This window comes from Ictidomys tridecemlineatus, chromosome 1, assembly GCF_052094955.1.
Source record: "Ictidomys tridecemlineatus isolate mIctTri1 chromosome 1, mIctTri1.hap1, whole genome shotgun sequence".
NCBI classification, from domain to species: domain Eukaryota; kingdom Metazoa; phylum Chordata; class Mammalia; order Rodentia; family Sciuridae; genus Ictidomys; species Ictidomys tridecemlineatus.
In genome coordinates this window covers 131,740,686-131,752,738 of record NC_135477.1, presented here as the reverse complement: position 1 = coordinate 131,752,738, position 12,053 = coordinate 131,740,686, and the positions used below count along the sequence as shown (strand labels likewise).

At 33.4% G+C, this 12,053-nt stretch overlaps 1 protein-coding gene across 3 annotated transcripts in view; it reads left to right on the top strand.

Annotated features, from left to right (window-relative positions):
* Window positions 1-12,053, top strand: part of Adamts19 (ADAM metallopeptidase with thrombospondin type 1 motif 19) — a 248,026-nt gene that overhangs the window by 157,094 nt on the left and 78,879 nt on the right. For all 3 annotated transcript variants that reach the window (XM_078047942.1, XM_078047950.1, XM_078047938.1), the window contains 3 exons: window positions 4,247-4,377; window positions 5,236-5,408; window positions 8,821-8,948. In XM_078047942.1, the coding sequence (XP_077904068.1) occupies window positions 4,247-4,377; window positions 5,236-5,408; window positions 8,821-8,948 (432 nt within the window). The remainder of the gene's footprint in view (window positions 1-4,246; window positions 4,378-5,235; window positions 5,409-8,820; window positions 8,949-12,053) is intronic.

Genomic DNA, 12,053 nt, shown 5'->3' with positions numbered 1-12,053 from the left:
TAAAAATATTCTTAATGAGAGGAATAGTTACAGTATAGTTTATTTTTTTAAATGAGGTAGATATACAAGAACTAACATGAAGAGATATGTAAGACATGGATGTTATTATAGGCATGTCAGAAAAATTGATACTAGTTAATATCATCAAGGAAAATGCAGTTTGTGTACACATGTGAATACACATACACATGTAGTGTACAGTTTTAAGCTCAGAAAATAGTTTGAAAACATAAAGTGCAAACTGTAAGTAGAAGTTACTCTTTTGGGAGAGAAATGAGATTGAGGAGTAGGAGTCAGGCAACAGGAGATGAGGGTAAATGCAACTTTTCTCCGTACATATCTGAATTGTTTGATATAAGGACAGAGTCACTTATTAGTTCTATGATTTTTTAATTTAAAAAAGTGCAAATTATTTAAGTTGAAACTATTTCTGAAAAGAGAAGAAATGTTTTATCACCAGATACAATCTGAAGAAAATGGCTCGTTGGAGGAAACTTCTGTGAAATATCTGTCCATTGTTTATAGACTGTACCAAATATTTTTCTATGAGCTTAAATAGAGAGTGAGAATTTGGGTCTGTTTTATTTTTTTTCCTTAAATTATACACAGAGGTGTAACAATGTGTGTATATAAGGCAAGTCTCATGATATTACACTAAGTAATTTATTGCTTGAATTATAAAACCCTGTACCAGCAATAATTTTCATCATCTCCAAAAAGCAGTAATATGAAGAGATAACCAAACCTTCATCCCTAAGTCCTTAAACATCACAAAAGCCATTCGTCTTACTCAGTTCTACTTCAGCAATATAAAATTTCTTCATTTTTATTATCTGGCACTCTGAATATCTGTTCACTGTGTTATTTTCCTTCTCATATTTTTGAGAATAATTTGCTTCCTTGAGATGTTTAAAGTAAACTTATTCTTTCAGTAATCAAAACTATAATTACTTATCAAAAGTAAATGTTCTATTTCCTTAAAATTGCATTAATGATATTCCTGGAGAGGTTTGTGTATTGAAATCACTACTGAACTTCTCAGTTCCTCGGGCCATGTGGGATTTTTCAAAGGTCCACATGTTCCAGCTGTTGTGGGAGCCATCCCATAAAGAGCTTTCAACACTCTGCTATCATCTGCCGTAGTGCTAAGATATTTGAGTGCTTGCAACCCCACACTAAACACTACTGCTAGCTTGGTGCATTGAAAACCAAGAGACAAAGCTGAGGGATTTTAAAATTTATAACAATATAGAGTTGTGAAATGAACTTTTTAAAAAATTTTTTTAGTTATAGTTGAATAGAATACCTCTATTTTATTATTTATTTGTTTTTTATGTGGTGCTGAGGATTGAACCTAGTGCCTCACATAGGCCAGACAATAGCTCTACTACCGAGCTACAACCAGAGCTATATAAATCTAGCTTATCTACAAGTATATGATTATGTCAGAGAAGATAACTACTGAATTCCATAGTTCACAATGATTTTGAAAATAGAGACTCATATATTATTTACAGGCAGCATTTTTCAAATTTAATGCAACCTGTTTTCTTTTTCCTCCTTTTCTCATTGTACCATCATCTTTGTACAATTTCTATCACTTTACAATTCATGATACCATTGTAAATGTGCTTACGTTTATATTTTTAAAGATGAAAGAACTGATAAATAATATAGTAAAAAACCAATAAATCTATGTTGTTTTATACTTACAGTGTTTTCAAGGAATGAAGAGTTTAATAGCCATTTACTAGAATTTTAGACTATTTGAAGGATTCTGTGTAAGATATTTTTGTTATTTACTTTCCTCAATTCATATTCTCCATATTACTATCATAATTTATTATTGGAAATAATGAAACCTGTAATGTCACCACAGTTTCACTGTGTATATGCAGAGATCTTTTTGACCTGTTTCGTCCTCTTCTGTCTTCCTGAGAGTGCTTAGAGAATGATCAGGCTACGCTGACATCTCCATGACCCTCCTTCAACTGTGTGTTCTCATAAATCTCCCAGACAAGACCACATTAAAAAAATAGGTAGAATAGAATTGTGATCAGATTTTTTATATCATGTACTGTCCTAGAATTGTCAATATTATATATTACTTTAGCATTTTCATAAATCAGATTGAATTTGCAGATAAGAATAATTTTGAGTTTTTTAAACCATATGTGATATCTTTTTTGAGTCTAAAAAATGTAAATGTATGATACAAAACATGGTGCTAAAAAAATTTATGGAAAGCATCATTAGGATCAGTTTTATATGAATCCAGTGGAATGTATTGCATAATAATTTAAGCAAAAGCATTTAACACTTTTCTCAGTGTTGAAACACAGCAGCCCCCTCTCCCCTCGTTTTATTCCAAGATCTGGTTATCAGCAAGGTGACAAATTTTAACTCTTAGAGTAGTCTGCCTTTCAGTTTCACTGATCTATGTATGCACATTGGCTGGTATATCTGTTTCCATTTTTCTTCATCTGCCAGAGGTGATCTAGTTTAAATTATATGCAAGTCTAGATCCCTCTCAGAATATTTTTAGTCTCTTATGAACTCTAGCCCAGCCTTTCAATGCCTGCTAAATGGGCAAAGAGCTGTGATATGCACTCTGGGAAAAATAAACACCCTTCAAGAAGGCCAAAACACTGTGACCAATTGAAGTTTGACAGCTTTTACCTTGGATTTTTTCCACGAATGGCATAACATTGTTAAATCCTTAAAGCCAGAAGTCATGCAAGTTTTCACATGGTCTATTTTTTCTCCTTTTTAAAGTTTTAGAATACATCTTCCTACAAAATTCCAATTTATTTAATGACAGTCTTAGCATGTGAATACATTTTGAATTATTGAGGCTTATTTTTTCCAAGCCTATATTTAAAACATTTCAATTTAAAAGAATTTGATTTAAATTTTGATATTATTTAAAAAAAATCTTAGGGACTGAATTTTTGGTGCATCTTGATCTCCTAAAAAAAGCATATATTTTCAAAATAAATCTAAATAAAAACTGCTGAAGGATGAAGAGAATTTTTGATCAGATTTCTAGAATAAACTATTATTAGTAATATTAATGTAAAGATATATGTAATATTGTGTTTGTGTTACTATAGTTGACCTTCATTAAATCCTTATGCTTTCTGCTATTGCTTCATTCAACCCTTAAAAAATGTCTTATAGGTAAAAAGTATTGCATTCTCATCTTGGAAATGAAGGAGTTGAGATTCAGAGCATATCTGCAATTTCCCTCAAAATCCTTTGTAAATCCTGCTTCTGTTAACTGTAGAAAATCATTGAGGGATAAAAGGATCAACTTACTCAACCCTGTTGCTTTACAATCACTAATAGAAAGGTTTCTAATTTTAACTTAGTATTTTCTACATGATTTTGTTAACTTTAAAGTGTTTGCTGTGACTATCATCTATCTGATTTTCAGGAATTCAGAGAGATGATTATACTCTTGTCCATATCATCTTCCATGACTACAAGAACAGCCTCTCGCTGCTTTTGTTTTAAGTTAATGAAAATAATAAAAGATAATGACAATATTTCTTTCTCTTCTTTCATGGTTATCTTTCACATTTAATATATATAGAACGAGTGGAACAAAATGACAGAATTTCAGAGTCTAATTTCCCGTCTTTCAGACAAACTTGACTTTCAAAAGAATGTTTGACTTTAATGTGGACACTTTCAGCAGGAAAAAAAAACATGGAGTGTTATAAGGAAATCATATTTCTTAATTACAAGGAAATAGAGTACCCCAAATTATTGATTTTTCAAATGAAAATTGCTAAATTTTCTGAAATGTCTGCTTCAACCTAGCTAATTATAGAGAATGTTTACTTATTTTTTTTTTATTCTGAAACATGACTATGCCCCTTTTGTCCCTTTTAAATTGTAATCTCTTGCTAAAAATAAGTTATTATTTTTTTTTCTGGATGTGCAACCTCAAATTCTGCCTCCAGCACTTCCACCCTGTCTCTATCGCAAGTACTAATAGGACACATATCTTTGAACTGCTTTGATGACAAGACTTTACTATCTGACATTAGTACTGTGGGAACCAGACCATAATATTACTATGACAAAAAGAAAATTCCAACTTTTTTGGTTTATTTAATTCCACATGCTTTGTGCTAGAGTAGACCTAATTCACTTGCATTAATTCCAATGACTGTTAGGCCAGTGATTGATTTTCAGTTGTGCCCTGATTTGTTCACCTAAGACATAACTTTTGGAATAGTGGTGTAAGGCTGGAGAATGTACCAGCAGGACCTCAACACCTGAACACCTGGCTGGAGAGTGGAGTGTCTGGAGTTCCTGTAGCCGAACCTGCAGTGCTGGGACCAGCAGTCGAGAGCGCACATGTCCTGGGTAAATTCCAAGTTCTTGGATTGGGGGAGGGTGGCTTTTTTTTTTCTTCCATATTGAAATGTAGAGTTTTTTTGTTTGTTTGTTTGTTTGTTTACCAATAAACCATGTAGAAAAGCAAACAGAACCCCTCAAACACTATGTCACTGTAGAAAACTTAGAAAAGTTCCTCGAAATATTTTAGGTAAAGCTTCCTTTATTAAAAAGAAAATAAAGACCCAGCCCTTTTGAAAATAATTAATGAAAGCTACAAAAGAAGATTTTTGTTGAGTAAATCAAATAATATATGTTTCAAAGTTAAATGAACATTTAAGGAAACTATAGAAGTACAGAAAGATGATAAGAAAGAAAGGCAGGAAATGAGAGCAAAATTAATGATGATATAAGCTAAAACTAATGAAAAACAAAAACATGTTGAGCACATGTGCAGACAAGGATTATTAAAGATCCACTTGCTCAATGCCATCACTCCTAGAGAGGTCCCAGGAAACTGTGAGAAGGACATTTCAGCCTGTTAGCTTTGACTGTTTCAGTGTGGAGCCTGGTGGCACAATTCAGTCACCAGCAGTTTTAAATAATTTATATGAAAACAAGTGCTTAGTGATTCTAAGAGCCAAAATCCCTCATGGGAATTATAGGCATTCTCTTTTACCACTAACTTCTGCCCCTTATTCCTCTATTTTAATTTTAAAAATAAAATGTGCATTTCCTATTACTATCAAGCACTTAATGTGTCCAAGCTTTCAAAAATAGATTTTAATATGAGGTGTTATATGTTTTTAATATAATGGCTTATAATTTTTTAAGTTGATAGTTATCACAAAAAAAGGTAAAATTGATTATTTGTACTGTCTTTTCTAGGCTAGGTTCTGAAGCAAGGGATTGTAATGGTCCCAGAAAACAGTACAGAATATGTGAGAATCCACCTTGTCCTGCAGGTTTGCCTGGATTCAGAGACTGGCAATGTCAGGCCTATAGTGTTAGAACTTCATACCCAAAGCATGTTCTTCAGTGGCAAGCTGTTCTGGATGAAGGTATGATCAACCACATCTCTAACATCTTAAGTTTACTTCTAGGCTTGCAGAGTGTTCTACAATAGTACAGTTATAGATTATCTTCTAGATATTTGACTACTTTACTTTTTCTATCTTTATTGTATATAATGACAAAAAACACTGACAACAATATATTTTTAAAATATAGTGCAATGTTACTGCATATCTGTTAAAACAACTAAAGTAAAAAAAATAATAAGTTTAACACCAAATTCTGGGTGAAGATGAGGACAACCTGGATCTCTCAGACATTGCTGGTAGAAATGTAAAATGCTGAAGCCACTTTGGACAAACATTTTGGCAGTTTATTAAATAACTCAACCTATTTTTAACATTACACAGAAATTGTATTCCTGAGTAACAGAATATTATTCAGCAATTATAAAGAACTAACTATTGGCGCATGCAACAATTGGAGAGACCATAGGCAATATGGTGGGTGAGAAATGCCAATGTCAGAAAAATACATTATCTCATTCCATTGAGATAATATTTTTTAAATGACAAAATTAGAGAGAAGTAAAACAAATTAGTGGTTGTGAGGGATTAGGGCTGGTGATGGGGAAAAGGATGGGTATGACTATAAAGGGGGAGCATGAAGAATACCTTTGTGCTGATGGAATAGTTCAATAACTTGGTTATGGTAGTGGTGACACAAATCTATGTATGTGATAAAATGGGTTAAAATTAGACACACAAATATACCAACGCCAGTTCCTGGGTTTGCTACTATAGTCCAATAATCAGTGAGGAAACTAATTGAAAACTATATAGGACCTATCTATGCTGTTGTTGTAAATTTCTGTAAATCTTTAATCATTCTACTCTCAAATTCTATGAGGTCAATTTTTCTCTGAGATTTCACAAATGAGTGAGATAATGTGGTGTTTGTCTTTTTGTACCTGGCTTATTTCACTTAATATAATGATCTCAAGTTTCATCCATGTTGTTGCAATGACAGCATTTCATTCCTTTTATGACTAAATAATATTCCACTGTGTATATGGACCACATCAGCTGATGGACACTTAGGTTGTTTCCATCGCTTGGCTATCATGAATGGTGCTGCAATGAACATGGGAGTGCAGATGTTTCTTGGACATGCTGATTTCTTTTCCCTTGGATATATTCCCAGAAGTGGGGCTACTAGATCATATGGTAGTTCTATTTTTACTTTTTGATGAAGCTTGATACTACTTTCCAGAATGGTTGTTCTGCTATACATTTACACCAATAGACTTCTCTGGTGTACACATCCTCACCAGCACTTGCTCTTTGGTTTCTTTGGTAATAACCATTCTAACTTGAGGTAGGTGATATTTCACTGTGGTTGTGTTGGCATTTTACAGGTTATCATCTCTAATACGTTTGTGATTCTGATCAATTAAGCACATACCTTTGTGTGATGAATAATATAGACAACAATAACTAGTCTTCATGTGTTATAACACCGTAGAAGACAATGACGTATGCAGTTCTTTTTAAAAGTCTCAATTTTTAATAATACATGACACCTCAGAATACAAGTGGTTATATCTGTTCTTCTTATGTAATGCATGAATGTATGACTAGGAGAATTGAATGTGGAATATCAATGAAATAGTGAACATTGAAAGAAAAGAGATGTGTGGTTTTAACATTCAGGTATTTTACATACTCTATGTTTACTGAAATTTGGCTCAAATCCATCTCTAATGCATATCTTGGAAAGGGTTGGTCTCTTAAATCAAGACAGAGTCTGCCTGCCAAGTACTGGCACATTACACGGATCACTACAATGTCACTGTCTCGAGGGTATACGCCAGGAAGGAAGATTGGTATCAAATGTTCAAGTCATCTGTAGAACTAAATTAAGCAGAGGGTATTGACAATATGTTATAAAAGGAAAAATACATAGATATTTTATCTGACTTCTTGTTTGGAATGTGAATGGAATTCTCTAGACCACTAATTCCTTTCAACATTATTCATATATCAGGGTTATTCCTCTCTTCAATGAAAACTCCAAAAAGGGAATTACATATACCACTTTTTAAAGGGTTGCAATTATAGCAGCTGTTTTTAAGTCCAAAGATATGACATAGTAAGCAGTCATTGAATAAACATAACCTACTTTGAGGTGTGAGAGCACACTGAAATGCTTTATTGCGGCTTATAATGGCATCTTAAAGGAAAATTTCAAAACCATGCACATTAGAGGCCATGTTCCAACTCCTCAAAATTGTTCAGAGCAGTATTCAGAAGCCACATGTGAAAACTGTTTGAAATGTTCAATCCTGAAGGCTCATTTAACTGTCTGTCTTCTCTTTGCAAAGTGATACCCTGTTCCATGCCTCTGGCTGTTACTTGGTATTTATAGAATCCCATCAGCATACTTGGAACCTTACTGAAGACATAAGGGAAGATCAGTGTCAGAGACTGTAAACTATTTTCCATTCTATTTATACAAGCTTAATAAACAGTAAAGGGCCTAATTGGTGTCAAGCCAATAGAGTAGTAATGTAGCATGGAAATTGCTCTGAAGTTTCAGATTTGGATAATCGTATTACTGGTGTTACCGAATACAGCTACTCTATAGGAGGCTTAGAAATAGAAAGGACACCTTAAAATATTTTGCCACTCTGAGCTTAAGAGGCAAGTGTTTAGCCATCACTCGATAAGGCAGTGATGAAGACTACTAGCTATTTAGGAATTCCTCATCCTGAAAAACAGTGGTTTTCAATGTAGGTATCACATATGTTGGCATGATTTTTTGAGTAAGCAAATGGGTCTGAGTCTTAGCTAGCACATTTGCAATTGTGCATCAAGATAGAAGTTCCCATGGAGATGTATTGTATTTCTAAACATCCTACTAATGGAAATGTTAATGATATTGTTCATCTTGGTTGTTCTTTCTCCATTTTGTAGTTTTTCAATTAGAAAATGTTGTATGCATAGAAATAAAAGTTAGAACATTGGAATTTAGAAATAAAGCACCAATAAAGATTTCATGCATAAGCAAATATTAACCAGGATGTAAAAGTAGGTAGAATTCTGGTATGTTCTTAGAATAACAAGTAGATCATTGCAAATTTATGAGTAAAAACGAGGGGTGTGCAAAACATTTGTCAGGGAGAATAATTGATGTGTTTATGGTAGAGATTTTGTGCCATTAAATAATGAATGATACATTCTGAAAGTGATTTAAAGTCAGATTTCCTAAGAAGAGTAATATATATATTTTATAAGCATCTCATTTAATATAATCATCTACTAGAAACCTACTTAATATTATATTACTCAATTGGAATTGGATTGTATATTTTACCCAGAAGTCATTGTGAAAAATAAAATTTCTGATAAAAATATCTATGTAACCACTTGTTCTCATTTCTTTTTATGCACTCTGTAGAAAAACCATGTGCCTTGTTTTGCTCTCCTGTTGGAAAAGAACAGCCTATTCTTCTATCAGAAAAAGTGATGGATGGCACTGCTTGTGGATATCAGGGTTTAGATATATGTGCAAATGGCAGATGTCAGGTAAGCTATTCTAAAAGAGAGAATTTATATGTTGAGGTACAATTGTGAGACCATTGAGAATCTTCAATGTATGGTGGAAAAATTTTGGACTAAGATGTGGAAGATACCGGTATAGCTCTGATGTGACTTGGACCTTAAGCAAGTCTGATCTACTTTGGAACTCCATTTCCTCCTCTGTGCAGTGAAGATTTTGAGCTAGTAATCCAGAAAATATTTTACTAGGTGAAAGAGTTTGAGATTTGATTGTTTAATGTATACATACAGGTGTAAAATTGGAACACTTTCATGTCACAAATTTGGAACATTCTGTCCAACATTCTAGTCCAGAAATTCAAGCAATTCAGTTCTCCATGTCCCATGTCAGTGTCTACAACTGGCCAGGAGGCAGAAACCTATAAAATCAGTCTCAGTAGTCATATTCGAGTATTTATCAACATACTTGAATCAGCTGATTTTTAAATACATGTGCAACTTTCTTGTAATATATAAACATTTTATTTGCTTTTCTTTTCCTTCTAATAAATATTCCCATTTGCATTTATGTCTCTTCTTCATCTATGTTTAGGAAAATAGAATTTCTGTTAAAGTGAGTAGGGAGAGCATTGTGGAAAGATCAAAGGCCAGACATAGAGTTTACTAGTATTAATGCTTAAATTGTCTCAGGTTGGCTTTCCCTGGAAGCTTAACACAGGAAATTTAGTCATCATGGGTGTTAGGGGGCACTGGATTGGGCATAAGGAGAAATGCTAATCCTATGGGAAGATCTTAGGCTAGAATAGCTTTTCAGCATTGTCACCATTTGGAGTGAGAAAAACAGACTTTTTGCCCCTTGTATTTGGGGATATCACCTTGGGAAAAGCAGTTTTCTTTTTGATTTTTTAAATTTTTTGGTAACAGGAATGGAACCTAGAAGTATTTTACCACTGAGCCACATCCCCACCCCTTTTTATTGTTTATTTTGAGATAGGTTCTCATTAAGTTGTTTAGGGCTAAGCTGCTGAGGATGACCTTGAACTTGTGATCCTCCTTCCTCAGCTTCCCAAGCCACTGGGATTGCAGATATATGCCACCGTGCTCTGCTAAAAGCAGTTTTCTTTATGTCAGGAAATTTCAGATAAACTTCTCTGAAATAGGATAGCAATGCTTGAACAATGAAAGAGGTCACTGAGTGGAGCAGCACTGAATCCATGAGAGCCTCAAGGAAGCTGTGTTCCTGGGCAAAAAACATGTAATGTAGATGTATGTACTAATCTGTGAAATGGGATTATTAGACCATTGGGCATTAACTTGTGTTATACACTCCTGTGAGTCTTGGGTGAAAATGATTTTTTTTGCCCCCCAGAAAAACGCACTCCTGAAGACCTACACACTAAAATTTGAAAATAGTTACAACTATGGGGTGGATCCATCTGTGGTCCAATAGAGGACTTCTGGGTAGGGAGTTGGGAATATCACACAAATTAAATGCTTTCGCAACTCCAAGATTCTGTGTTTTGCTAGCATGTTATAAAGTTTAAAGCTTTGAACCATGTAATACCATTGGCATAAGAAGCAGTCTTAAGATTACATATTAATTTCTTTTATTTTTAACTGAATATGGCAGCAACCCTAACTGTAATTTCTCATTTACCTATTAAAAAAAATCATTGTAGGTAATTGACTGATACATACTTTCCTTTCAGAACTATGTGTTGTATAGTTAAAATTTTAACTTTATTTCATCATTATGTATAAATATGTCAGATTAAGGTATTTCTTAAGTAAATTTATTTTTCAAAAAAATTATTTTTCTAATTGTATATGCCAAATACAATAATCTTAATTGCTTATGGTTTTCACTTAACAGTGTTAAATAAGCCAGATCTTTTAGAGTCCTTGGCTAGACATTAAAATTAGAGCAACAACAACAAATATTCCACACAAATGCCATGTGAGCCTGATGCTATAATTAAATTAGAATTCTCTGAAATGGATCGTGACTCTAACAACATTAGAATACTTCAAGATTCTGGCATTTTAATTAAAATGTTTCATTCACTCTTTTGATATAATTAAAAACATGCCTTCTTTTTCTGACATTCCTCTGTAAAGTGGGAGTGTTTTGTTTTTTAACAAAATATATAGTACCAAAGCTGACTATGGAATTCTAAGCTTGGCAAATGTAGGTCATTGAAATCAACTTTCTGCAGGTGACCTGTCTGGTTCTGTGAAGTTTGTGCTCTTGAAAGGATAAGGAAGGCTAGGCCCTCTACTATCTTACTTTCCCTTCTCCAGCATGCCATTGATACTCCAGTTTGCCTTCTCAAAGTAGTTCACCCCTAGTTTTCAGATTTACTTGAGCATATTTTGTTAAGTATGGACACTTGAGTCTACTTATGATACTTGACACTATAAAATAAAATTAAAAAATCATTAACTTTCATTTTTAAAATTTGTTACTATTGACTCTAGTTTATGCCTACCTTAAGTTTACAGACTTTATAATATCCTAGACACAGAGTAGAAAAAACTAAGAAACAAAAGTACCAGTCTTATTCACTCATTTAACTACTATTTATTGTTATCTTACTATTTGCCAAGAAACAAACTGGGTATCATAGAGAGAGTAATAAAGTCAGTTTTATTACCCCCCCCAAAAATTATTTATACATGAAGGAGAGATTTCTTTTCTTACCCAGAACTCCTGAATTTTTTTTTTTTTTACTACTCCTGCTTAGTGTCCCCTTCATCTGTTTGCAAATTTCCTGAGGTAGCTTCTTATTTCATTCAGTCTCTATTTCCCCTTGAATAAGCTTTGACTGTCTGATTAGAGTTCTCCACCGGTACACTGTTTTATATCCTTTGATCCTGATAGACACTCTGATAGAAGGAAGGGATGTTATAGTGTTCAGCTTTCATGTTTTTTTTTTTTTTTTTTGCTGCCTTGGGATATTCATCCTGCAGCTGGACTTTATAATAATCTGCTTCCTTTTCCATCCCAATGTCACCAAAACCAATCACAGATAAGGACCTTGCTTTTAATTATTTATTTAATATTTTAATATTTCCTGTAAAATAATTGGATCTCGTCATAGTCATAAATGGGTAATTATCAGTCCATCTTCC